Source organism: Ornithodoros turicata, chromosome 9 (assembly GCF_037126465.1).
Source record: "Ornithodoros turicata isolate Travis chromosome 9, ASM3712646v1, whole genome shotgun sequence".
Lineage (NCBI taxonomy): Eukaryota > Metazoa > Arthropoda > Arachnida > Ixodida > Argasidae > Ornithodoros > Ornithodoros turicata.
Genome location: NC_088209.1, coordinates 28,787,979 through 28,813,106, shown reverse-complemented (window position 1 = coordinate 28,813,106; position 25,128 = coordinate 28,787,979). Strand labels below are relative to the sequence as shown.

Below are 25,128 nucleotides of genomic sequence, written 5' to 3'. Positions count from 1 at the left end.
ACTTTTTTTCTTTATTTTATTTTTTCGAACTCAACATAAGCTGCGTTTACATTAATGCGACAAAAACGTATGGTATCCACTTATCGCAGTAAATCCTCTTCGACAGGACCACGCCAACCAATCCACTGGTCAGGATAGGTGCGAGGAGGTGCGGTAACTCGACACGATGGGCTTCTGTAGCATTCATGTAACCCCGGCTGTAGTTGTGCTTGTCAGTACAGCTAATATGTCACAGCAAGCCAAACACAGGTCAGTGCACCAATAAACGGTAAATTCTTCGCTTTTTAAACAACATGTCCCGCTTTCCCTTTTTATGCAGTCTCGTCGTTTAAAATGTGGCCGTTATACTAACGAAGGTTCTTGCGTAAACGTTTCTGCACACTGAATAACTGAATAAAACGGAATGGAACGTCATGGCCGTCTCCTAACTTTTACGACGAAGTATACTACTTAAATACAAGAACTGGCGGTTCTTCTGACAACGGGGCCTTTTATGTGCCTTTACGCAGCTATAAAGGCGACCTTATTATACGCTAAGCGTTACAGGCGCCTGACTGAGGCGTAATTTCCCCCCGGGGCTGTGTCTGTGTGTGCCCTATCCGCCACAGACGTTAAAATAAAAGGAGGCTTCTTGCTGTTGTTACTTAGGCTTCGGTTGCCTTTAAGTGTGGCGGTTGTGGTCCCCATAGATGTCCGTGTTTCCCTTGCCTAGCAGTTGCTTACTTCTTTTTTTTTTTAGTTCCGTGTTAGCGCCTGGAAGCAACTGGGGCTATGAGCCGTGTAGAGACGTGGACAGATGGAGAGAGGACAGCCGGAAGGAGTGGAGGACAGGGGGGGGTTAGTATTCGTCCTGGGCCGACTTCAGGGGGAACTGTGCCGACATTCGTCTGGAAAGTCTTCGGAAATCCCAGGGAAAACTTAGGGGAAACACAGCCGGTGGTACCAGCTCCCGTGGCATAGTGGTCAGGATGATCGCTTTCCACGCCGAGACTGGAAGGCGACACGGGTTCGAATCCTGCCACCGGCTGTGCTGTCAGAGGTTTTCCCTGAGTTTTCCGAAGACTTTCCAGACGAATGTCGGTACAGTCGGTGGTAGGATTCGAATGCACCACCTCCCAGTCTTCAACACGACCTTGGCTACCGCCAATGAGCGAGACGCCTTACTGTACCGCTAGTGTTGCTTACTGTACATAAAGCTGTCGTGACCCCTATACCACGACCTAGTACTATACCAGAGACCTGGACATCCGCAAAGCTCCCTGCACCGGGTAGTAGTTCTGGCAACAACAACTTCTTTATTTCTGGCTTTGGAGAGTGGGGAGGTTCATCGCCACAGGCGATACTCTACCGCGATAGTTCTGGCAATCGCCACTTCACTATGAGATTTGGCGCTAGCTAGCACTATCTGTTACCACGTGATTTGCCGAAACCGCCGCAATCTATGGTGGGCTGTGTTGACAACGATGAAGGGGTACGGAAGAGGGCTTAGCAACAGCCTGTGTAGCAGACGAACGACGGTGGCAATGATGATAGTAGTGCACATGTCATTTCCTCTCCCCAATATCTACGTGGCGCTTGCAGCGGCCATTCGCGTAACTAACCCATGACCCGGCTCTCCCATAGGCGATTGTCATTTAGTATAGAGTAGGTCGTGCCCATACACGACGAACAATAAAATTTTCGCGGCAACTCTTCGTGCGACACTTCTGCTGACATTGTCTTTCACACAGTCAGGCTGCACATTTCCGACCCAGCTTCCCCGAATAACGCGACGAAAATCACCACGTATCGACTTATAATTGATTAGTTAATTAATTAAGCTTAACCATACTAGTAGATACCTATCCAGCATCACCCAATCCACGTCGTCACTAGCTTGGCTATCAGGAGCATTGATTCGTACCGGGAGTAAATTCTGTTTCTGGTTATGAACAGTTCCCTTCACCAACAAGCTATAAACGCTAGCCACTGGCTGGCACCGACACTCACTGGCTCGTGGGTTGAAGTGTGTGCTGAACATGACGAAGACACAGAAGACAAACGAGTGGGCTTGGACCTCATGTTCGGTTTCAACCGACACGCTATAGACACGTTCTTACACTACGTGAGGCATGGCGTTACCGTCATATCCTTCGCGCCGATTTTAAGAACAGTGTGGTGACCCTCAGCCTGTGCATCCTATAGCCACGAGATTGACTTCGGATCTAACAAAAAATCTGAAAGCTCACCCAAAAAAATGATACGTAGCGCAGAGGAGCGCAATGCAGCGTGCTCGAGGCTTCCTGCTCCCATGTAGCCCCGCAATGCGCTATATCTTCACGGAACCAAAGTGTCCAAAATCACACAATGGCGATACGGCAACGTATGTGGGCAATGCAATGCTGGAAGGCTTCGCGTGATGCCACATAGCGGACACGTCAGCCACGGAGCCACCGATGCTGAAAACGCGCACTGAACTTTTGTGCAAGAACGGTGATAAGGTTTCGGTGAGGGTGACACGGAGCTCCGGGGAAGCCTGATAAGCATCTCATTTCGGAACGCTGCTGTTCATGGCTGTCAATACCACGTTTCATCCTTTGTCAGTGTGGCTGCTAGGTTTGTCGCGTGCTTGGAAAGTTACATGATGACTGATGGGATTCGTCTCTATCGATTACATCAATTTTACGTAACTGCGTCTGGAAAATTTCAGCTGCCGTTGGAGAAATGTGTAATCTTTCCTAGGGTGAGGTGGGGGAGGAGTTGGAAAAAAATACAGGGTCACAAATACGAAAGGTTAGCTGTTTCCATTTCGACCTGGTTCAGTGTCCAACATTGTATACTTTTGTGCCTGAACTCGATTATTTGCTTCATAATTCGTTCATAATTGGCAGGCCATTGAAAACACTTCGTTTTCGACAGTGTCTTGTCCACTGGGAGGAGGGGGAGGGGGAAATATATGGTTATTGCGAAAAAAGCACAGGGAAATCGAGCGGGAAGTGGGTCAAGCAAGAGAAGTATGGCGACAAGGAAAACCTGGGAATTAAGGCTGGCGAAGTTCCTTCAGCATGCTTGTTCTTTTTTAGTCACTGATGGAACGCAGATGTCTGATAACGCTCCTGTATATTCCGAGTGAATAACGTAGTTAGTCTAAGCAGCACAATGTGCTAAAGGGACGAGAACGTGTATACAAGCTCTGCAGTACAGGCTCTGCCGAATAAAGCGCTCCATCGACAATAGACCTCGCAGACAACCTTAGGCTAGTTCAAACTGTAATCAATATAAATTTTTCACTCTCTCCGTTTTTTTTTTCCTTTTTATACAAACTTGATTCATAAGGAAAGCCACATCTGTGAAGCGGAGTTTACTCAGCTGTGCCATACGCTTTTCTCTCTCTCTTTCTCTTGTACAACTTCTCTCTAAAAATCGTCGCTCCGAGCACATGAATATTTCCTTTAAAAAACAGTAATGGTACAAGAGTCTACTCCATTCAAATGTATTTTTTTAGTTATATCCGTTTATAGTTCAGTTTTAGCGTGAGTCTGCCATCCCTCGCAAAATCATGGTCTGCATTAGGAGTGCTCCCGCTAGAAGTGTATTTGCAGACCCACGTAAACCAGCTGAACCACACTGAACGGACAATTAAGACATACATCTTTCAGTTCTGGATGGGTGAGCGTATCTGCTTTTCGTGCGTGTATACTTTGCGTAACCAGTGCTGTGATCCATTTTTCTTTGGCTTTCTGTACACGTTGAAGTTATTGTGTGCGTAGGTGCATCAGCTAAAGCTAAGAGAAGGAACACCATTACTCACTTTCCCAGACAAGAATCGCAAATGCAATATGTTCTTTACGTCCTTCATCATATGTGTTCTCCATAATGTGTTGCGATGATGGAAAGTACGTATTTTGAGGCTGCAACACACTAACTGATAAATTTCTGATGCTCTCACGCTTTTTCGACGATTTACAAATTAATATTAATTGATTATAATTAATAATTATCACCAGCTCGCTTGCATTCTACTTCTATGTTCAACATTAGATATTTCAATCTTTCATATGTGTCTCCTTCCGAGCCGGTACGATTTAATTGCCTGGGCCTGACCGGGCAATCTCCCAAGTGACATTAATGGTGCATGCCATCTGCAGGAATCTCAGTGCACGTTACGAGAAATGATAAAAAACAAAATGTTGTTTTACCGTTTTACACCACATGTGAAGTAGACACCTTAACCAAAGAAAGTTCATGTGTCCTCCTGCTTTGGTGTGTCAATATGTTGTAGCCTACACTGTTAGAAGAAAAGGTATATAAAAGGTATAAAAAAGGTATAAAAAAGGTCTAGGGTACGACATTTATACCTCATCACCACTGTCTATACCCTGCTTAAACCATGTGTAAGGTATAGATCCCTGATTCTATACCTTCCGCGGCAGCTGAGGGTATAAAAAAGTGCTTCTATGTTACGATTATACCTTCAGCGTTTTGTATACCTTTTCTTCCACAACATCTGGGATCACATTAATTTGTGACGGCGACTATATCATCCCAGTTAAACAATAAGTTGATTTAAAAACATAGTAAGTAATGCAGTAGCATTCTAATTATATTGGGTAGCGACACCTGGAATCCAATTGTTTGATCCCAAAATAAATAAATTTACACGCCCTCACTTCTTAAGTTGCTTCCCGGGCGAAGGATGGTCTCCACCATGTGTAGCCGCGGAGTGTTGTATATATGTATCTGTTCTCCAGCAAATGCTGACTGCTCCTGGAAATATTTTTCCTAATATTTGTTAGTGTTGCTTCTTGGTTTCCAATTTAATGCTAATTGTTACTTAATTTCTTTCCTCTCCGATTCACATCCAAGCTTTGTGAGTTTGTGCGCGAGAGTCTCCAGGTGTTCTTTTTCTTTTTTTTTTTATCGTTCCTTTGGCCCCTTTTTTTTCTCAATATTTGTGGAAAGCTGCGCTGGGAAACCGCCACTCGGATATGACGCTGAAACACATCGAATATTACCGTTTTCTTCAATTATACCCTCAAGGTCTCCAACATATACCCTCAAGGAGGTATATCTTTATACCCTGAGGTGCAAATAATATCCCTTCAGGGAGGTATAAAGATAGTATACCTTGAGGAAGGTATAGCGTTTATACCTCAAAAGGTATGCGCCCTGGGACAAGCCGTTTATACCCCAAAAGGTATAAATTTTTCTAACAGTGTATAATTGGATTTTCCTCGCAGTGTACTCGAGTTAGGTACTACATCACTAGTGTTTCTTTTTTTTTTTTTTTCTCTCTCTCTCTCTCTCTTTCTTTCGTTCGAGTCTTTCTTCGCGAACGAGGACGCCAGCCACTTAATTGGTGGCAGAATACAAGTTGCTATAAGACACGCAAAGGGGGCAGGTGGCACGCATGGTGAGTTGCACAAAGCTCCAAGGTTTATCTTAATTTACTAGTTTACTAGCTAACTAGATAACTAGACACGCCATCTTGCGCGAAGAACGTTAAATACGGTGTACCGCGCGCGGAGATTTCACCCATAGTCGCCTCGCGACATAGCGTCACCAGTTATCAATGAAATTTCAGTGCACGTTAAAGAACTCTCATAACTGATTACCATTCGATAATTGATGATAATGAATTATGGTGGATATAATTAAGCCACAGACGGACCCATCATCTTTATTCACGTCATTGCTCGACTTACATCATTATTTAACTCCCATTAATGCCGCCTTAATGCTGCTAAACAAGAAACACAAATAACACAAATATATATCATCTGTACACTTTTGAAACAGAACCGGATTCGCAAAACTTTTTTTTTTTTTTCACTATCCTGCGCCTGCAGAGGAAATTGGGTAATAGTTATCACCAGCAGAAAGTTGATGCTGCATCCGACGTGAACTACCTAATTCGAGAATTTCAACACCCAAACACGGAACCGGAAGCTACAAGTGCAAGCGTGATAACACGCCTTCGCCTCACAGCTCGTCCGTCCGTCTGAGGATGACATTGCTCCGCAGGAAGCCAACAGATGCGTGCCGCATGACGGTTCCGGTCGACTGTGAAAGCCATTTTTAGCTGTTATTATTCACTTTTGTTTCTCGGCTGCGTCCAGCGCGCTCGCTTCTCTTGTGTTGGCGGTGGACGGCGGCGACCTTGGGAGACCCCACGCAACAGCGACATTGCCCACCGGCGGAGCGCTTCGCATTTGTTTGCAGTTGGTGAGATCGGATAGCATTTACGTCGCTTTCCTTACTCTGTTCCCTGCCAGCATGACAAAGATTACCACGCTGTTGGTAAGTACCCGCCACTTTCGTGGCGTTGTGTTGTAGCGTTGTATTGTGCGTGGGAACGAAGAAAATGAAGTGTGTGCTTTTCGGGAGAGATGTAATGCATGGCCGCCCGGCAGGAAAAGTGCTATAGTCTTTCATAGGAGTTAATAAGCTGACATGCCTCATTTTGTCTCGCGACGTATTGTTGACGTATTTAGCCACGAAATGTTGTTGATATCCGATTTTTCGTGCCAATGCTGCGACGGCTTCTAGGAACTGTCTGTTGGAATAGTGACGATTGTAACGATGGTGAGAAATGTCTTTGAAATACGCGTGAAGAAAAAAAAACGCGTTTTTTAAGTATAACCCAGCTTTTATCCGAAACGGAAGAACCTCACTTGTCAAAAGGATAAAAAATGCGCCACCGCGTGGTTTATTGGCTTTTCAGTTCAGCAACCCTGCAGTGTGCATCATTTCTGATAGACTCTGTCATCCTGGTTGCCGCAGCTTTTATCAGCAATGGTAAGAACGGCAAGCGATTATACGTCAGCATCCCTTTCATCACGGGCAGGCCTCCATCTTTTAAGAGGCTTAAAAATGTAATTTCGGGCACGACAGCTGACTTTCCCCGGCTTTCTTTTGTTTTCTCGTGTTATCTGGTTAAACTAAATCCCATTTCAAAACTCTGCGGCGAGGCCGTTGTATCATCAGCGATAACAAACCTCCGCACGCACATCATGATGGTGCACGTGCGTTCGTTGGCCTTAAGCAGGCACCGCATCACGGAGCCGGTTTCCCCTCTCGCCGATTTACTCCATATTTGAGCACGTGCTGCCGATACAGAACTAACACAATAAAAATTTGATCTAACTTCCGATTAAGCGCGAACCTCTATTGGTAGTCTTTGGACACGTAATAAAACCCGACAACTGCGGGCTGTCAAGTCTGCACCGCCATGTATCCGTTACATATTAATCCCTGAGCGATACACTTGCATGGAGAAATAGGCGATCCACGTGGGTGCTGCTCTATACTCGTGAGCATTTAACCGTGACCTTGTTTCGGAAGTAGGCGGTTTTGAGGCTGTACCGGTAACCTGGCTTGCGACATTTGGAATATGTCGTGCATTTCGACAACGTGTACGCTTTCAAGGTCCGTACACGCCCGAGGACCATGGATGCCTAGGGCCCCGGGCAACTATATAGTGGTATGGTACAGGTTGCTTAGATACGCCGGGGGAAGGTGATGGGGAAGAGGCGCTTTGGACCCAGGTTCCCCCAAATACGCATCGATGTTGGCAGCACTGTAGACGTCTCTGCCAGCGAGGCAGCACGAGGGAGGTCACGTGCTTACGACTACCAATGGGAATGACAGTTCCTCACGTCAGAGTCGGACCCGTGGTGGTGGTGATGGTGAAAGGGCTTGTCGTTGTCAGCCTCACGTATATGGGCAACGTCACGACTGACGCCCTGGGGAAATGTGCGTCCTGGGCCGACTTCTAGGGGAACATATCTCTGAAAGCGTCTGAGGAAAACCCAGGAAAAACCCCAGACAGCACAGCCAGCACCGGGATTCGAACCCGGGTACCTCCCAGTCTCGACGTGACATGGCCAGCAGTCGGACCCGTGTGCATGTTCAAGAACTTGTATCTCGCCAATCACGACACGTTGATTTTTCTTCTTCTTTCTTTTCTTCTTTGTGAATTACAACCCGCGCATGACGTGGTGAACCACATCTATCAATGTGTAAAATACGTGGATCCATATACATATGGTTCGGGCTTTTGGCGATCACTTTTGGGAATATTCGGATGGTGTTTTTCGGAGTTTGTTATATCCGAGAGATCGGAATTTTTCGTCGGTTATTTTTTACACCCGAGCTAAATCTAAAATTCAGAGGCAGAGGAGGAAAAAAAGCGCCGGCTGTGAAGGACGCACTCACAAAAAAAAAAAAAAAAAAAAACTACAGGACGATTATGACTCGCGTAACGCGAAACTCAGCGTCAGCTGTGCGTGTGGTGAAATGAGGCCGGATGAAAGTGCGTAGACAAATTTATTTAAGCGTGATGGGTATTGATTTGTGGTCGCTGAAATGGTTGGCGAGGTGAGTGGTGTCCTGAACGAGGGGGCTGTTCTGGAACACAGTACATGCACGAGCTATATCTAGTTGTGGGTTGGCGGATGTCGGTGCACAGCGTAAGGTCCAGTTGTTCGGACATATCACTTAGGAGAGTGATGTTCTTGGCCAGTGAAACGTCCTTGTTGAAGTCTCCGACCACGAGAAGCTTGTGCGTGCCGTCAGGCGCGAGTACATACATGATAAAGTCGCGGATGCGTTCCGGCGCGGCGCGAGGCGAGAAGTAGCACACAGCCACCACGAGCCATGTGGGAAGCTGACACTGTAAAAGTGATGCACTTGGTTTTTATCTCACTTTCATCGATAGCGGTTGTAAGCTGGCAGGATTCTCCTCCTTAAGGCCAGTTCCCACATATAGCGCTTTCCTACATAGCGCTAGAAAATTTCGCTTTTTCTAGCGCTATATTGAGCGGTAAGTCTGTGCTCCCAGCGCTGAGCGCACATGCGATAACAGTGTTGCGCGGACATGCGAATGCCGCAGACGCGATCTCGGGAAAGTCTCCACCGTACCGCTGACGTGGTAAAAGTATTGCCGGCTGCCTTGCAGAATCGCATACTGGTGTATGAGGCAATCCTCCTGCAAATATGTCGTCTGTAGCACGATCGCATGGCGACGTGAACATCTCGATATCCAGATATTCCTTGACATATTCACAAGGCTTCTTTCGCTTGCGTAACATCTTACTGTTTGCGCTGCAATAACTCGCTGTCCTTTCAAGGAAGCAATCGGTATGTCATCTGTATACTCCTTTGTGCGGGAGTGCATGGAGGAGAGGGGTGGGAAGTCACAGAATGAGGGGAAAGGAAAATGCAAGGCGCTGGACATTCTCCAAGCAAATTTGAGGAATGGCCTCAAATGCCGTCATGTCCAGTAAAGCCGCTAAGTAGGTGAAACCATCACTAGAGGTGCCACCGTACCGCCTCTTGGTGGGGATCCTCGTTTCGGTTTCGTTTCTGTTACAGTAAAAACTGATATTGGAATGAGCATATGCGGCTTACTTGGAACACATATGTCGTTTTCGTGATACATTATCTGGGAATATCAACGCTGGACAGCCTTTTACACGTGCAACACCTTGATACGCAATACAATGTGCGAATACTTCTCGGGAATATCCCCACGACACGGCTCGTTCAGTGAACACCAGGAGGCGACCTCCTCGGGGCTACGATGGAGATCACTCGCACTACGCGGATGCTTCGCGCATTGTTAACTGAACGACTGCTGCATAGCGTATTCGAGTCAAGAAGTTCCCCATTCCTTGTCGCAGGGAACGGTGCAACCCTGATGCGAAGCAATCGCGACGCAAAAGACAACGAACCCAATCAAGCGGTCGTCGGAGCTCATCTTGCTGGCTCTTGATTAATGGGACCTTGAAACAAAAGCTGATTTTTTTGTAAATAAATCCGAATTGGTTTAAATTTTACCCGATTAGGTTTCTGTGATGCTTTCGGATAAATCCGAAAGCCTGGTACCCTATATACAATGTAAAATCAATCAAGGGACCGACCAGCGTGGTGTGGCACACATGATCAGACTTGTCTCATGACGTAAACTTGATTATGATTGATTAATTATGATTATTGTTGTTGCTGCTGCATTCTCCACCAAACCACCTCCACCGAACCAAACTCAACAATGGCAACCAGACCACCCTTGCACCAGTAAAGTCAAATCAAATTTTAAAAAAGTCAACCAGACCACGCACTCCATCGCCACGACAGAAAACATTGAGACTATACACGACATTGTCGGGGGTAAACATAAACAAGCCACAACTTCCGGTGCCACGAAGAGTTCCGGTCCTTCCGCGAGTAAGGATGCTCGGAATCAGCTGCCATGCAGAATTGTATCTTTCACTTTCCTGTTTTGTTGAAAACGGGAGATGTATACGACCCTCTCTCTCCTGAAATCGGAAGCATAAGTGTATCAATCGGCACAGTAGTTGGCGCAAAGCGTGTTTGCTGTGAAACTGGATCGTTTCGACACCACACTGGAAGCGGTGAAAACGGCATGTAGCGTTATTAAGTGGAGCAAACGTCCCTCAAGACCGACGTCAAAACATTCTCCCGAAAGCAGATACTGAACTCTGCACGTGTGCTTCCGAGTAACTGGCACCCCATCTGTTTGCTAATGCGACGTAGCGCAACTTATATGCCGAAACTGTAATTGAAGGAGAAATCGAAACAGGTTCGTCATCTGCGATCAAAGGTCGCACGTGTCTTTAGTATCGCCCGATAAAGAGAGAAATATTCCCCTCTAATGGGAAGCTGGCTGAGATCACCGACATGCGCTGAGCGGTGCCAAGGTCCGGCCTCGCGGTCCCTGCGTGGACTCTTGCCATTCGGTAGCAATCAAAGACTTACTGCAGTCCACTTTTCATATTTTTTTTGTGTGTGGCTCGTTAAATTTATGCCACTTGCATGCATATATTAAGGGCTTCTGCAGCAGCCGCATAAGCTGAAAACGAAAACACAAGGCGCTGGACATTTTCCAAGCAAATTTGAGGAACGGCCTCAAATGCCGTCATGTCGAGAACAGCCACTAAGTAGGCGAACTCTACACTGACATTCTGACTGGCCATTTTGGGGACTTTCTTTCGCCCCTGTGCTGCACTGCACTGCGTGCCTGTTTCTCTTTCGTTTTTTCATTTTGTTTTTGTTTCTTTTTGCTTATTTTTCAGTTGGTCTTTCGGAATATCAAGCTGGCAATAGCCTGGCTGCATTTACGTTTTTTTTTTTTCTGTCCTTTTCTCTTTCATTTTATTAAACATACCCCCCTAAGCTGAAGCTACATTACTTGCTGCACTACAAGAACTTCATTGCTTATTGTGGGGGGGGGGGGCGGTAATGGCAGTATCGGCTCGCCGTTGTTTGTCACACAGAAGTGGGCGTCGTCACGACTATAGCCAAAAAGAAAGAAAGAAAAAAACGAACACAGAATAGAGAGGGGCCTTGAGGCCTCTCCCCATGTAGCGCCCAATCAGCACAATTTACATTTCTTTATTTATTATAATTTATTATCTTCATCATTGCGTTATGTCTAGAAGTCATCTTGCTTTCTAGTTTCTACTCGTAAGAGATTGTTATATGCTGAGGATTAGAGAGTGGTGGCTCCATCGTAAGAGGCTTTCTTATGGCTTATTACATTGGTCTTGCATATTTACGACAGACTTGGGAAAGTCTGATCTTCACCCTCTCTTACGTTGCGTGATGCGTTGAATCGACAAGGCATGAGATTGGTTTTCAATTTGCGTGCTACTGGAAAGAGGCTTACCCATATGGAGGAAAGAGAGAGACGAACTTCGAGCCCACGTTTATTAGGGCGGATTATTTGTTGCTTGGCTGTGTAGAGCTCCAGTCCACTGCATTAGAAAGGAGAAACTGCATAAATTGTAGCACTTGGGATTGTCTGTCTCCATAAAGTGCTCATGCAGTTGAAAATGTAATGTAAGAAATATGTTTTAGAGTTATCAAGTGCGGTTCACTTCCTAAAATACTATCATATAGTTCGCGTTTATTATTTCCTTGCCTGACATTACGATCTTGATGTTTTCGCTTGTAGCCATCAGGCAGAAGTTGGATTTATCTGGCTTAAAGGGGTTGTGACACTTTGATAGATGTGGATCACGACATCATGCACACATTGTATTGCACAATTGGGGTTTTTATTGAGGAAAGAATTATTTTTCTACGTGCCGTACTTGGCGAGTTATAAGCCCTTGAACACACGTACTCGTCAAGTTTTGATATCAGAGCTCCGGCCATTCCCATTGGTAGTCGTAAGCACGTGACCTCTCTCGCGCTTCCTCACTGGCGGAGACGCGCATGAGTTTCGGTATTCGCGGTGCCGGTTTTCGACGTTATGTCTATTACCTTCTTTGCTATAAAAGTTGGAATGCACGCACACGTCGATGCAAATAATTGCATTTTACTTTTTTGACGCAATTATGCGTAATTATTCGTAATACTTCGTAATTATGCGTAATTATTCGATGCAATTTCGATGCAAATAATTGCATTTTACATTTCCGGAATATTTTGAGACGAAGTGTCGCAACCCCTTTAAGGATTCAGAGGAACCTAGACTGGCGTAATTATTCGATGCAATTATGCGTAACTATTCGTAATACTTCATAATTATGCGTAATTATTCTAAGATTAGAAGAATTAGATTAAGATTAAGATAGAATCTTCCATGCAAATAACTACATTTTACATTTTTCCGGAATATATTGGGGTCGCAACCCCTTTAGGGATTCAGAGAAACCTAGACTGACTTAAGTATTTGATGCAATTTCGATGCAAATAATTGCGTCTCAAAATCAGCTACGCGCTCTCCTTCTCACTATGACAAAACACCATGACAAAATTACTTGGTCCACGGTCAAGTTCAGCCCAGCAATGCTCTGCCCTAAAAGCTCTCTAACCGTTCTGGATAACTTATGGCTTAGGTTCTCCTCACTGGCGAGGCTAGCTCGTATATTCAATTTTCTCTAAATTACCGTGATCGATAAGGTAGAGGAACACACCTGTTCTTATCATCAAAATAAAGTTGTTACTGAACCGAGCTTGTTGGTGAGACATTCTAAAAGCGATAAAAGCAGCCAGTGCATACTTAAGACTGTCTTTAAGTATGCACTGACTGCTTTTATCGCTTTTGGAATCTTGAAGATAGATATCTTGAAGATAGACGACCACCACACACAAGCACTGATTCGATCCTTGATCCCACACCGCTTATTTCAGTACTGTGTGTAGTGGTCGTCCGTCTTGTCCTGTGTCTTCTTAAGTGTGCACTGATTGCTTTTATCGCTTTCACAAATTTGTTGTTGTTGTTGTTGTTGTTGTTGTTGTTGTTGTTGTACAGAGTGATTCCCTCCAGCTATACGCACACTTCGCTTTAAACGGCACAGGATTTCATCTTAAAGAGACCAAACGTTGTGATCTGAATTTAATTTGTTTTAACCAGACAAATATGCAGGAATTCCGTATCGAAGTGAACGTCCTATTTCGGTCTGATGTCCGAGCTTCCTTTAATGTCTGCGGCGCGTTCATTTCATAGCCGCGGGTGGTACCGCCTACTGCAGTGTGCAGATAGCCGGACGACGCGCATAAAAAAGTCCCATTTCTCGGCATAGTTATCGGGCATGGCTAATTACACTCCAACGTTCTAATAATTGATGTCTGTTGTCAACGTCGATTAGGGGAAGTCTGTCTCCTGTCTTACGTGTCACCGAGCAGGAGCCGTGAAGAACATTGAAGTAAATTGGGATTCTTGACTGATATAGCCCATTTGAAATGTAATAGGTACCTTTTGTGTAGCAATATTGTACTTCTGTTTCCGAATGGAATTATTATCTGAAAGAAAACACGTGACAATGCAGTTGCATGAAATCTTACAAACGAGGGTTCGGTAAAAATATTTATCGCAGATTTCCCGTGCCATCGAAATGCGTGTTACCTGCATGAAAAACATTAGCAACACACGCTGCTCTAAAATATGAAATAGTGTTCGCCGAGTATGTAAAGAATGAAATGCCGTATTTGATGCCCAATCTATTAACTCGCTTCATAACAAATAACTGTGCCAGAAAGAGGAGCATTGGTATTTACGGCTTGCTGGGCAGATAGATCTGCATTAAAGAACAATGACTGGTTTAAGTCTGTCTCATAAGGCAAAAGACACCAGCAGTACAGTACACTTACCGTAATATAATTCATGTAAGGTTTCTGAAACTAGACCTGGAGTAGCTTGTCCCGCAGTGAGCGGGCTCACATCTCCATTCTTTTTCCTCCTATCGTCATCATCAAGATAGCGACGCTCAGATTTAGTGTCATTGTTTCTTTTGGAGGATGATAGATTGAGATGTTCTGTTATTCCTCTGTAAGCGGCTGTGGCTCTAGAAACGCTAAAGCGAGGTTTGAAGTAGAGTGGACCGTTACATATTGCTCATCACAAGTGCAGCACGGTACGGTCCAACCCTTTGTTCTGTCATTAAGTCCGCAGTAGACCAATAGTATGCACCACTCTCCCGTACAGATTTATTGCTTTGCGAGCTCTGTGCTCCCAATGTTTAAGAAGGAAAGGTTGGTGATGTATTTCTCTGCGTGCTGGCTTTAATAAACGCTTGCGTCATCGGACACCTGCAATTCCACCCGATGACAGGCACAGAAAAATGAGTCATTTGTTGTCACACATTCCTTTCCTACTCATCCAGTACGAAACCTTTCAGTCGGCAGTTTGCCAAACATATTGCAGAAGTGACATACCTTCTTTGAGCTATCGTGGGCTTCTCCTTTCTGATGCCCACTGCATTCGGAGACAGCATATAAGAGCTATACAGTCACAAAGGTATATCTCCGCCGGCGGATAATGTAGTCCACACATTGACAATGGGGCATATACGAGAAGGTGGAGGACGCCAGGCAGACGGGAAAGTCGGTTCACATGTTTCGTTAAAGGGAGACTTCGCAAGGATTCGAAAAAACTTAGGTGAACGCCGCACCGCTCTTTCGCTATTCGTCTCAGGGACAACAAACGTACAAACGTATATACGAGGAGCCGGATGATGTCGTAGTTGCATCCGTGAAAATCTGTATTCTGCCTGCAGTGCTGTTTAATAACTTAAGACTGAACTGGGGGAGAACATGCGTTGGTATATCCTTCTTTCCCGGAAGTCCACGCACATTAACTCTTACGTCAGGAGGCTGTAGAGCCCATGTTGGGATATCCGGTAATGCATGTGGCTTGTGCTTCGGAATAAGACCACGTCGTGTCTGCATAGCTCGGGTGAAGGTAGAGTGGTGACGTCGTTAAGGCGAACATTTCTTTTTTATGCATGCAAGTGTGCTCTAAGTACGACCTCTCCGACGAACGTTTTCGCAGCATGGCCAGTGTACATACAACAATTTGAAATATGCGGGTACACTACGTTGTGACTCGGACGCGTCATACGCGCCCGCCTAAGCCAATCACAGACGTCTCTATAGATTCATTGCCGGAGTTGACCTATAAGAGTTAGCGTGTCCCGACGTACAAGTACCTGAATGCCAATAATGTGTGCCACATTTACGGAGAAAGATAATCCCCTATATACCGAAACGCATATGCTGAATTATCCTTGGCGTCATCTTTGATAAAAAACTCACTTTCGTGCCGCACGTCAAGATCTTGAAAGCAAAATGCTTGAAATCTTTAAATATTCTTAAAACCATTTCACACCGTTCCTGGGGTGCAGACAGAGAGACTCTTCGCCGCATATACAGTTCTGTTGTTCGTTCTAAACTAGATTATGGATGTGTTGCATATGGATCAGCACGCTTATCAGTCCTGAAAGCTCTAGACCCAGTGCACCACCTTGGCTTGCGGCTGGTACTTGGGGCTTTTAGAACCACACCGGTTCAAAGCTTGTATGTTGAGTCAAACGAGTGGTCCTTGGAAAGGCGACGCTTTTACCTTGCAGTGTCTTATGGGCTGAGAGTAAGGAGCTATCCACAGCATCCTGCACACTCCACTGTAACCAGCACTTGTTTCCAACGGCTCTTTATTAATAAGCCAAATGCTGTGGCTCCATTTAGTATTCGTGTCCAGCGGGATGTAGAACGTTACAATTTTACGAGCTATAATCTACCGCCCTTGTTGTGCAGTAAGCTGGTATCTCCTTGGTATCCACCTGTACAACATGATACAACTCTTCTGAAATTTGACAAACAGAAATGCCCAGCCCTGCAAATACAACAAGAATTTGAAGCCCTCAAGCAAAACTTTGGCGACCATGTGGAAATATACACTGATGCTTCGAAAACAAATACAGGAGTATCATGTGCCATGGTATCTGGCGTATGCACTAAGCCACACCGTTTAAGCAATATTTTGTCAGTTTTTAGTGCTGAGGTTTATGGCATCATTGTTGCGCTCAACCATATCTTGCAAACGCACACATCATCATCGGTTATATACACACTCTCTTAGTGCAGTTCATGCCATATGTGGTCTCCACATGCACAAAAACCTGCTGGTAAGACGAGCACAGTATCTTGCGAGTCTTATACAAGGAAAGGGCCACAGTTTACGCATTTGTTGGGTGCCCAGCCATGTAGGCATAAAGGGAAATGAGAGCGCGGATCGTGCTGCCGCTGCTGCTCAGGATACCGACATTACGGCATTTGAGATTCCTCTCAGTGATCTCCTGAGAGACCTCAGACATATTATCAACAAAGAATGGCAAAGCTCTTGGGACATGCAAACTCTGAACAAATTGCACACTATCAAACCACGGATAAGACAGTGTGCACAACACTTCGAAAACCGATTAAATGAAGTTCTGTTCAGCCGTCTGAGAGCTGGACACACCTTCTTAACACACGGGTATCTTCTCCGAGGCGAGCAGATACCACAGTGCGAGCATTGCGGGACAGCCTTGTCCGTTGTGCATATACTCATAGTTTGCACTCATCACGAACACCATCGTCAACAACACTTCTCACTGTTTTACAAGTATAGGGTTCCTCTTCACCCAGCGCTTTTGCTGGGGGACGAACCTCTCATCAGTTTTAACCATGTGTACAACTTTTTTAGAGACATAGGTTACCTAAACGACCTGTGAACATGCAAATATTTTCACTAGTTTTTACCTTTCCTATTTTGACTTTAAATGAAATCGATTACTTTTAACAAGCTTTAATTCATACCATTGTCGTGGCGCTCTATGGCCAAAGTTGCCTTTGCGCCATTAAAATCCTAATCATCATCATCAGCATATGCTGCTCTTTGACAGGCGCCATTTTATTACAGGAGACAACGTGCTACGTTGCTCTGTTGATAGGACTCACGGAGACGGTTCCCCAGCAGTACCGTCACCTAGCACGTGGTTACACCTATGCTATCCGGGGACAGACGGATCGCGCACTGGGAGTGCCAATAGACCGAGGTCAAGGAAGCCGCGTGCGCGGTCCCAACGTGCACCAGAGGCAAACTACAAACAAAAGCATGCGCCAAACAACGAGCAGCAACACTAGTCAACTTCCGGTGGTGTTTCCTGGGGAACTGCGACCTCGCCTCAATGACTATGGACTACCGAACTGCGCAATGACCTCTGGTGTTAATGGCAGGAAGAGACGACCCGAGGCGTCTTACTGTGATGAGGACGAGACCTATCCCACGTGTGTATATTCGATTGAGATTATTTTCAAGCTTTCACTCTTCTAGTGTTGAAGGAGCACTCAAGTGACACTCAAAATTGTTTTTGTTTTTCGGTGCGGAGCAAAATGAGTTCCTGCGAAAGAACTTACGAGCGCAGGTGACCCAGAGTGCGAGCGCGAGGGCTCTGTTTCGCACGCCTTTGAAAGATTCTCCTACTTGTGGAAAGAGCGCATCGCGGAACGAGAGGACGTCGTGACATACTCCCATCACGTGACCAGTGACGTACAGCGGCACAGCTCAAGCATGTATAACCGGCGCGTGAGCTGCGAAGAAAAAACAAAGAAACAAGGCACGGATGCCTCCAATACGTCACGCCAGAATCGTGTCGGCCGTCTGCGGCTGCTTTCTCAGACTGTCTTTTTGTAAATTCGGTTGCACAGATATAACTCACTGCAGAGGGAAAATATTTTGCATGGTGGCTCCTCCTGGTGGACAGCTTGGCAGACGAGGCAGGATTTCGATCGACGTTAAATGTCACCTCATTGCTCCTTTAAAGTACGCGACTACGGGCAATTTTTTTTTATTTCGTATTTTTAAACTTCGCTCAGAGATTAGGTGTGCAAAATAAAAAAAAATGCTACCGGTGAACACTATACCGGCTTCCACTAGTTTCCCAAAGAACACCACAAAACATCATAGTTTCGGTTTCTCCAAGAGTAGGAGATGCCACCGCGCGAGCTTTGTCTTCTGGCAACTGCGCGCACTCTCCTGGTCTCCGCTCTCCGCCCCACGCTGGAAGACTGTCAGCAGCTGTGGTGAGGAGACGAAAGTCTACTTTCGAGGAGCAATGTTGCCAGATTGCCAGGCAAATTGCGCCAGCCTGTGTGACCTCATACTCAAAACTATAAGTTAATTATACTTCCACGTTACATACGTAGTTTGGATATAGTGTTTGGATATAGTTTGGTGAATACAGTGTGAGACACGTGGATTACAATGGCATAAATTCAGTAATTCGGCATAAATTCTGAAGACACACAATTTAGTCTGTAGTGGAACTTTAAGTCTGACAAGTTTTGTGTACATGTACAGGGAGATCGTGAAGAGCGTGTTGCAGAAAGTGAATGTCGACCTGAGCGACAAGACGTTGCTGGGACGCCAGCCTCTGAACCACGAAGAAAGCATCGATCAGCGTGTCTGCGCCACAAAGCGCAAAACCATCTACCCAAAGACAGCAAAAAACTCGGATAGTGAGTGGCTGTACGTCATCAACGACGTCGAGTATGCCCAGGCCGTCACCACGGAAATATGCGCGTAAGTTGGGCATAATCACTATTCTTTTATCCTAATTAAGGCGCCAGCCAGCTCTCCATGGGGGGTACGACTCATTGACATAAAGGTATGGCCCTATACAGGAATATGGAACTTACTTCGAGAAAGAACGTCGTTGATAGACAACAACGTTTTAAGTACAATTGACTCTTTTTATGTCTCCCACTTATAGGAATGTGCTGAAGGCAAATTTGGGATTGGAACGATCAGGCAAACAAATAGCTTTATCTATTGCCCATATCTTCTTTTGTTTGTGTGACACCATTCGCGTTAAGGGTTTCATCTAAGGACAGAGCACTAAGGATGTTGTAATCGAAAAATAGGTATAGACCGGACGGACAGGACAGCGAGCACATCAGAGACTCCCGCATAAGACCTTCCAATAAAAGCAAAATGAAATGCCCTTTCATATATAGCATAAGATTTTACTGAAACCTACGAGGAAACCCTAGTTCACAAGCTTTCCGCATCACCAAGTGCTGTGGAGTATTGTTCCACGACATACGGTGTGACTCTGAACATTATATTGTGTGTTCTTTTCGTTTCTCTTTTTCTTTTTTCGTTTCTTCTTCTTCGTCTGACTTATTACTGTGCATGGGGAAAATGGTGTCTCACGAAATGATGTCAATGCCCGTGGATATGGGCAGCAGATGGGCAAAATTAATCCACAGACCGACCCGCTGCGGTGTTGTTCATGAGCATACAGGGTGTGAGAAGATTTCCGGACACATTTCAAAACGGTGTTAAACATAACAACACTCACAATGCGAATCGGCACAGTGCTGTAGTTCTGTGAGAAGTTTTATTTGAGCTCACCCTCAATGTTTTACCGCCAGTATGCCAGGAGTTACAAAATCCGAGCCCATGCATGTTGAATTGCCTATATACCGCCGTCGTTATAGGCTTAGGCGCAGTCAGTTTCATGCTGCATCGATTGTTGGAGCGCCGCGTCCAAAACTGAAACTGATGGGTCAGTTCATATGGTCAGTGTTTCGGTTTTAGACGAACGACGGCGGTATAGGGCATTTAACATGAATGGGGTATAGCAATGTGGGGGCGGTAAACATTGCTTCCAGCACCGCGTGTTGGAGGTTTCCGACGCGCGTCAAAAGAACCCCATAGGTGGTCGAAATTATTCGCAGTCCTATACCCTGCGGCACGTGTACCATGTCGCCATTATAGGCTGACTCACCTTACGTGTAAATCTACTCCCAATTATTATTAACATTCATGGGCACGGATTTTGTAACTCCTATAGCATATTGGCTGAAGAAAAACATTGAGGGTGAGCTCAGATAAAACTTCTGATAGAAGTACAGCACTGTGCCCATTTGCATTGTGACTGTTGGATGATTTTTAGTAACGTTTTGAATAGTGTCAGAAAATCTTCCATAGACCCGTCCTCTCAACTGCAGTTCAATTTATTTCAGCCAAGAGGACTCACCATGCGAGTTCGTCGCCAGTGCCCTACCGCCTGGTTACACCTCGGCGTGTAAACAGAAGTTCGCCAACAGAAAGCTCTTAGCCATGCATCCCACTGAAAGGAAAGCATACGCCGATAATTTTCCGTTTCCTTCTTGTTGCGTGTGTTATGTCCGAGCACCGTTGATTGGAGGACGAAGCTCGCGCGGACGCAACGGAAGGCGATAGTCATGTGACTCGCAACAGTGACGATGCTGAGAACGTACTACGTCGACGGCAAAGGCGTCGTACAACTGCGGCAGACAACACATAAAAGCTACAGATATATAGCACATACCTCTGCAATGCCTTTGCCAAATATGAAAGAGGAACTGCATGCCCTAAGGTGAAAGACATAGTGTGTGTGCTCCTTACAGTGCTGTGTTGTAAATCGCCATAGGAGGTCACGGCGGCCACAGCCTTTGCTTCTTTGGAGACTGCTGTACAGACACGGCGCGTTTTCCATGCATCTTCAAAAAGCAGCGCGGACTGATATGTATAGCACGGACGTCGTACAGCTGGAGGAGCAACGAGGACACACTGGTATTCTCGAAGATCACCGAGGAGGAACGGAAGAGTCAACGTGTCGCCTTGTCAACGTCGTCAACGTGTCGCAACGTGTAGTCCTGTGTTCAGTGCTACCAGAAAAGACGAGATTTTTTAGGTGTGTTCAATGAGGCAGCTACTGTTCTAATGTTCACCCATTCCACAACCATGCAACAATGTTCACATATCATGAAGTGTGTTTAATTGTAGAATAATTGTCAATTGCGCGTCACCATAGGGCCATTGTCATTGGATCAATCATCGCAGTCGCTGTCAATTGATTTTCAAACTGCGCCAAATGTTTTCGATTGATAAACACATTTCATTTACGTTTGAGTTTTTAATGTAGGCTTCCTTTGCTCGAATAAAGGTCGTAGTCCCGTCCTTCAGAACCACAATCGCAAAAGTTCGGCGCAGACCCGCAGTACGCTAGAATATTCTACTGCTGGTGCGGAAATGGTACTGCAGGTATTCATGGTGGTACGAAAATGGCAAGTAATGCGGAATTTTTTTTCATGCTGCGTTCATTTAAAATGGACTGCTGAACTGTTTGTATCACTGTCACCAAACCATAGACTCATTCCAGTGTCTCCAAGGAAATCCTGAAGTTCATTGTGCAGTGCCTGTGTCTGCCACTTCAAATTATCCAGTCCAGCCGCATGATATCTGATATTTCACAATATAGGACAATACAGCAAAAGAGTTATTCCCTCATCAAAAATTTTCCTAGCACATGACAATGACCCCTTCACGTGAAATAGAATGCAGTTAACATCAAGCAAATTGAATACATATTAACACAACAAAAGGACACAGCCAGCCAGAGAGTCAATATATGCCAATCACTACTCCCTCATTAAAAATTTTCCTAGTACATGAGAATGACCCCCTCACCTGAAATAGAATGCAGTTAACATCAACCAAATTGAATACATATTAACACAACAAAAGGACACAGCCAGCCAGAGAGTCAATATATGCCAATCACTACTCCCTCATTAAAAATTTTCCTAGCACATGAGAATGACCCCCTCACCTGAAATAGAATGCAGTTAACATCAAGCAAATTGAATACATATTAACATAACAAAAGGACACAGCCAGCCAGAGAGCCAATATATGCCAATCACTACTCCCTCATTAAAAATTTTCCCAGCACATGGGAATGACCTCCTGACCTGAAATAGAATGCAGTTAACATTAAGCAAATTGAATACTACATATTAGCACAACAAATGGACACAGCCAGCCAGAGAGTCAATGTATGCCAATCACTACTCCCTCATTAAAAATTTCCCTATAGCACATGGCAATGACCCCCTCACCTGAAATAGAATGCGGTTAACATCAAGCAAATTGAATACATATTAGCACAACAAAAGGACACAGCCAGCCAGAGTCAATGTATATGCCAATCACTACTCCCTCATTAAAAATTTGCCTAGCACATGACAATGACCTCCTCACCTGAAATAGAATGCAGTTAACATCAAGCAAATTGAATACATTTTAGCACAACAAAAGGACACAGCCAGCCAGAGAGTCAATATATGTCAATCACTACTCCCACATTAAAAATTTGCCTAGCACATGACAATGACCTCCTCACCTGAAATAGAATGCAGTTAACATCAAGCAAATTGAATACATTTTAGCACAACAAAAGGACACAGACAGCCAGAGTCAATATATGTCAATCACTACTCCCACATTAAAAATTTGCCTAGCACATGACAATGACCTCCTCACCTGAAATAGAATGCAGTTAACATCAAGCAAATTGAATACATATGAACACAACAAAAGGACACAGCCAGCCAGAGAGTCAATATATGTCAATCACTACTCCCACATTAAAAATTTGCCTAGCACATGACAATGACCTCCTCACCTGAAATAGAATGCAGTTAACATCAAGCAAATTGAATACATTTTAGCACAACAAAAAGTCACAACCAGCCAGAGAGTCAATATATGCCAATCACTACTCCCTCATTAAAAATTTTCCTAGGACATGAGAATGACCCCCTCACCTGAAATAGAACGCAGTTAACCTCAAGCAAATTGAATACATTTTAGCACAACAAAAGGACACAGCCAGCCAGAGAGTCAATATATGTCAATCACTACTCCCACATTAAAAATTTGCCTAGCACATGACAATGACCTCCTCACCTGAAATAGAATGCAGTTAACATCAAGCAAATTGAATACATTTTAGCACAACAAAAGGACACAGCCAGCCAGAGAGTCAATATATGTCAATCACTACTCCCACATTAAAAATTTGCCTAGCACATGACAATGACCTCCTCACCTGAAATAGAATGCAGTTAACATCAAGCAAATTGAATACATATTAACACAACAAAAGGACACAGCCAGCCAGAGAGTCAATATATGCCAATCACTACTCCCACATTAAAAATTTTCCTAGGACATGAGAATGACCCCCTCACCTGAAATAGAACGCAGTTAACATCAAGCAAATTGAATAAATTTTAGCACAACAAAAGAACACAGCCAGCCAGAGAGTCAATATATGTCAATCACTACTCCCACATTAAAAATTTGCCTAGCACATGACAATGACCTCCTCACCTGAAATAGAATGCAGTTAACATCAAGCAAATTGAATACATTCGACTCGTATTAGCACAACTAAAGGACACAGCTAGCCAAAGAGTCAATATATGTCAATCACTACTCCCACATTAAAAATTTGCCTAGCACATGACAATGACATCCTCACCTGAAATAGAATGCAGTTAACATCAAGCAAATTGAATACATGCGACTCGTATTACCACAACTAAAGGACACAGCTAGCCAAAGAGTCAATATATGTTAATCACTACTCCCACATTAAAAATTTGCCTAGCACATGACAATGACCTCCTCACCTGAAATAGAATGCAGTTAACATCAAGCAACTTGAATACATATTAGCACAACAAAAGAGCACAGTCAGCCAGAGAGTCAATGTATGCTAATCGCTACTCCCTCATTAAAATTTTTCCTATAGCATATGGCAATGACCCCCTCACCTGAAATAGAATGCAGATAACATCAAGCAACTTGAATACATATTAGCACAACAAAAGAGCACAGTCAGCCAGAGAGTCAATGTATGCTAATCGCTACTCCCTCATTAAAATTTTTCCTATAGCATATGGCTATGACCCCCTCACCTGAAATAGAATGCAGATGACATCAAGCAACTTGAATACATATTAGCACAACAAAAGAGCACAGTCAATCAGAGAGTCCATGTATGCCAATCAATACTTCCCCATGAAACTTTTTTCTTAGCACATGACAATGACCCCGCTCACTTGAAATAGAATGCAGTTAACATCAGGCAAATTTACATGTTAGCACAACAAAGGGACACAGCCAGCCAGAGAGTCAATATATGTCAATCACTACTCCCACATTAAAAATTTGCCTAGCACATGACAATGACCTCCTCACCTGAAATAGAATGCGGTTAACATCAAGCAAATTGAATACATTTTAGCACAACAAAAGGACACAGCCAGCCAGAGAGTCAATATATGTCAATCACAACTCCCACATTAAAAATTTGCCTAGCACATGACAATGACCTCCTCACCTGAAATAGAATGCAGTTAACATCAAGCAAATTGAATACATTTTAGCACAACAAAAGGACACAGCCAGCCAGAGAGTCAATATATGTCAATCACTACTCCCACATTAAAAATTTGCCTAGCACATGACAATGACCTCCCTCACCTGAAATAGAATGCAGTTAACATCAAGCAAATTGAATACATTTTAGCACAACAAAAGGACACAGCCAGCCAGAGAGTCAATATATGTCAATCACTACTCCCACATTAAAAATTTGCCTAGCACATGACAATGACCTCCTCACCTGAAATAGAATGCAGTTAACATCAAGCAAATTGAATACATTTTAGCACAACAAAAGGACACAGCCAGCCAGAGAGTCAATATATGCCAATCACTACTCCCTCATTAAAAATTTGCCTAGGCACATGACAATGACCTCCTCACCTGAAATAGAATGCAGTTAACATCAAGCAAATTGAATACATATTAACACAACAAAACGACACAGCCAGCCAAAGAGTCAATGTTCGCCAATCCTACTCCCTCATTATAAAATTTTCCTAGCACATGGGAATGACCTCCTGACCTGAAATAGAATGCAGTTAACATTAAGCAAATTGAATACTACATATTTAGCACAACAAATGGACACA

The 25,128-nt window shown here is 44.4% G+C and overlaps 2 protein-coding genes across 2 annotated transcripts in view; one reads left to right on the top strand and one right to left on the bottom strand.

Moving 5' to 3' along the window:
* Positions 1–2,477, bottom strand: part of LOC135368530 (QRFP-like peptide receptor) — a 248,098-nt gene extending 245,621 nt beyond the window's left edge. Inside the window, exon 1 of the mRNA XM_064601890.1 lies at positions 2,229–2,477. Coding sequence (XP_064457960.1) covers positions 2,229–2,292 — 64 coding nt within the window. The 5' untranslated portion in view covers positions 2,293–2,477. The remainder of the gene's footprint in view (positions 1–2,228) is intronic.
* A 3,472-nt stretch (positions 2,478–5,949) lies between these two features.
* Positions 5,950–21,259, top strand: LOC135367854 (uncharacterized). The gene is made up of 4 exons (XM_064600957.1): positions 5,950–6,279; positions 17,189–17,556; positions 18,629–18,850; positions 20,299–21,259. Exons 1-4 carry the CDS (start codon positions 6,256–6,258, stop codon positions 20,516–20,518), a joined length of 834 nt encoding a protein of 277 aa, XP_064457027.1. The 5' UTR covers positions 5,950–6,255; the 3' UTR covers positions 20,519–21,259.
* Positions 21,260–25,128: the final 3,869 nt, after the last annotated feature.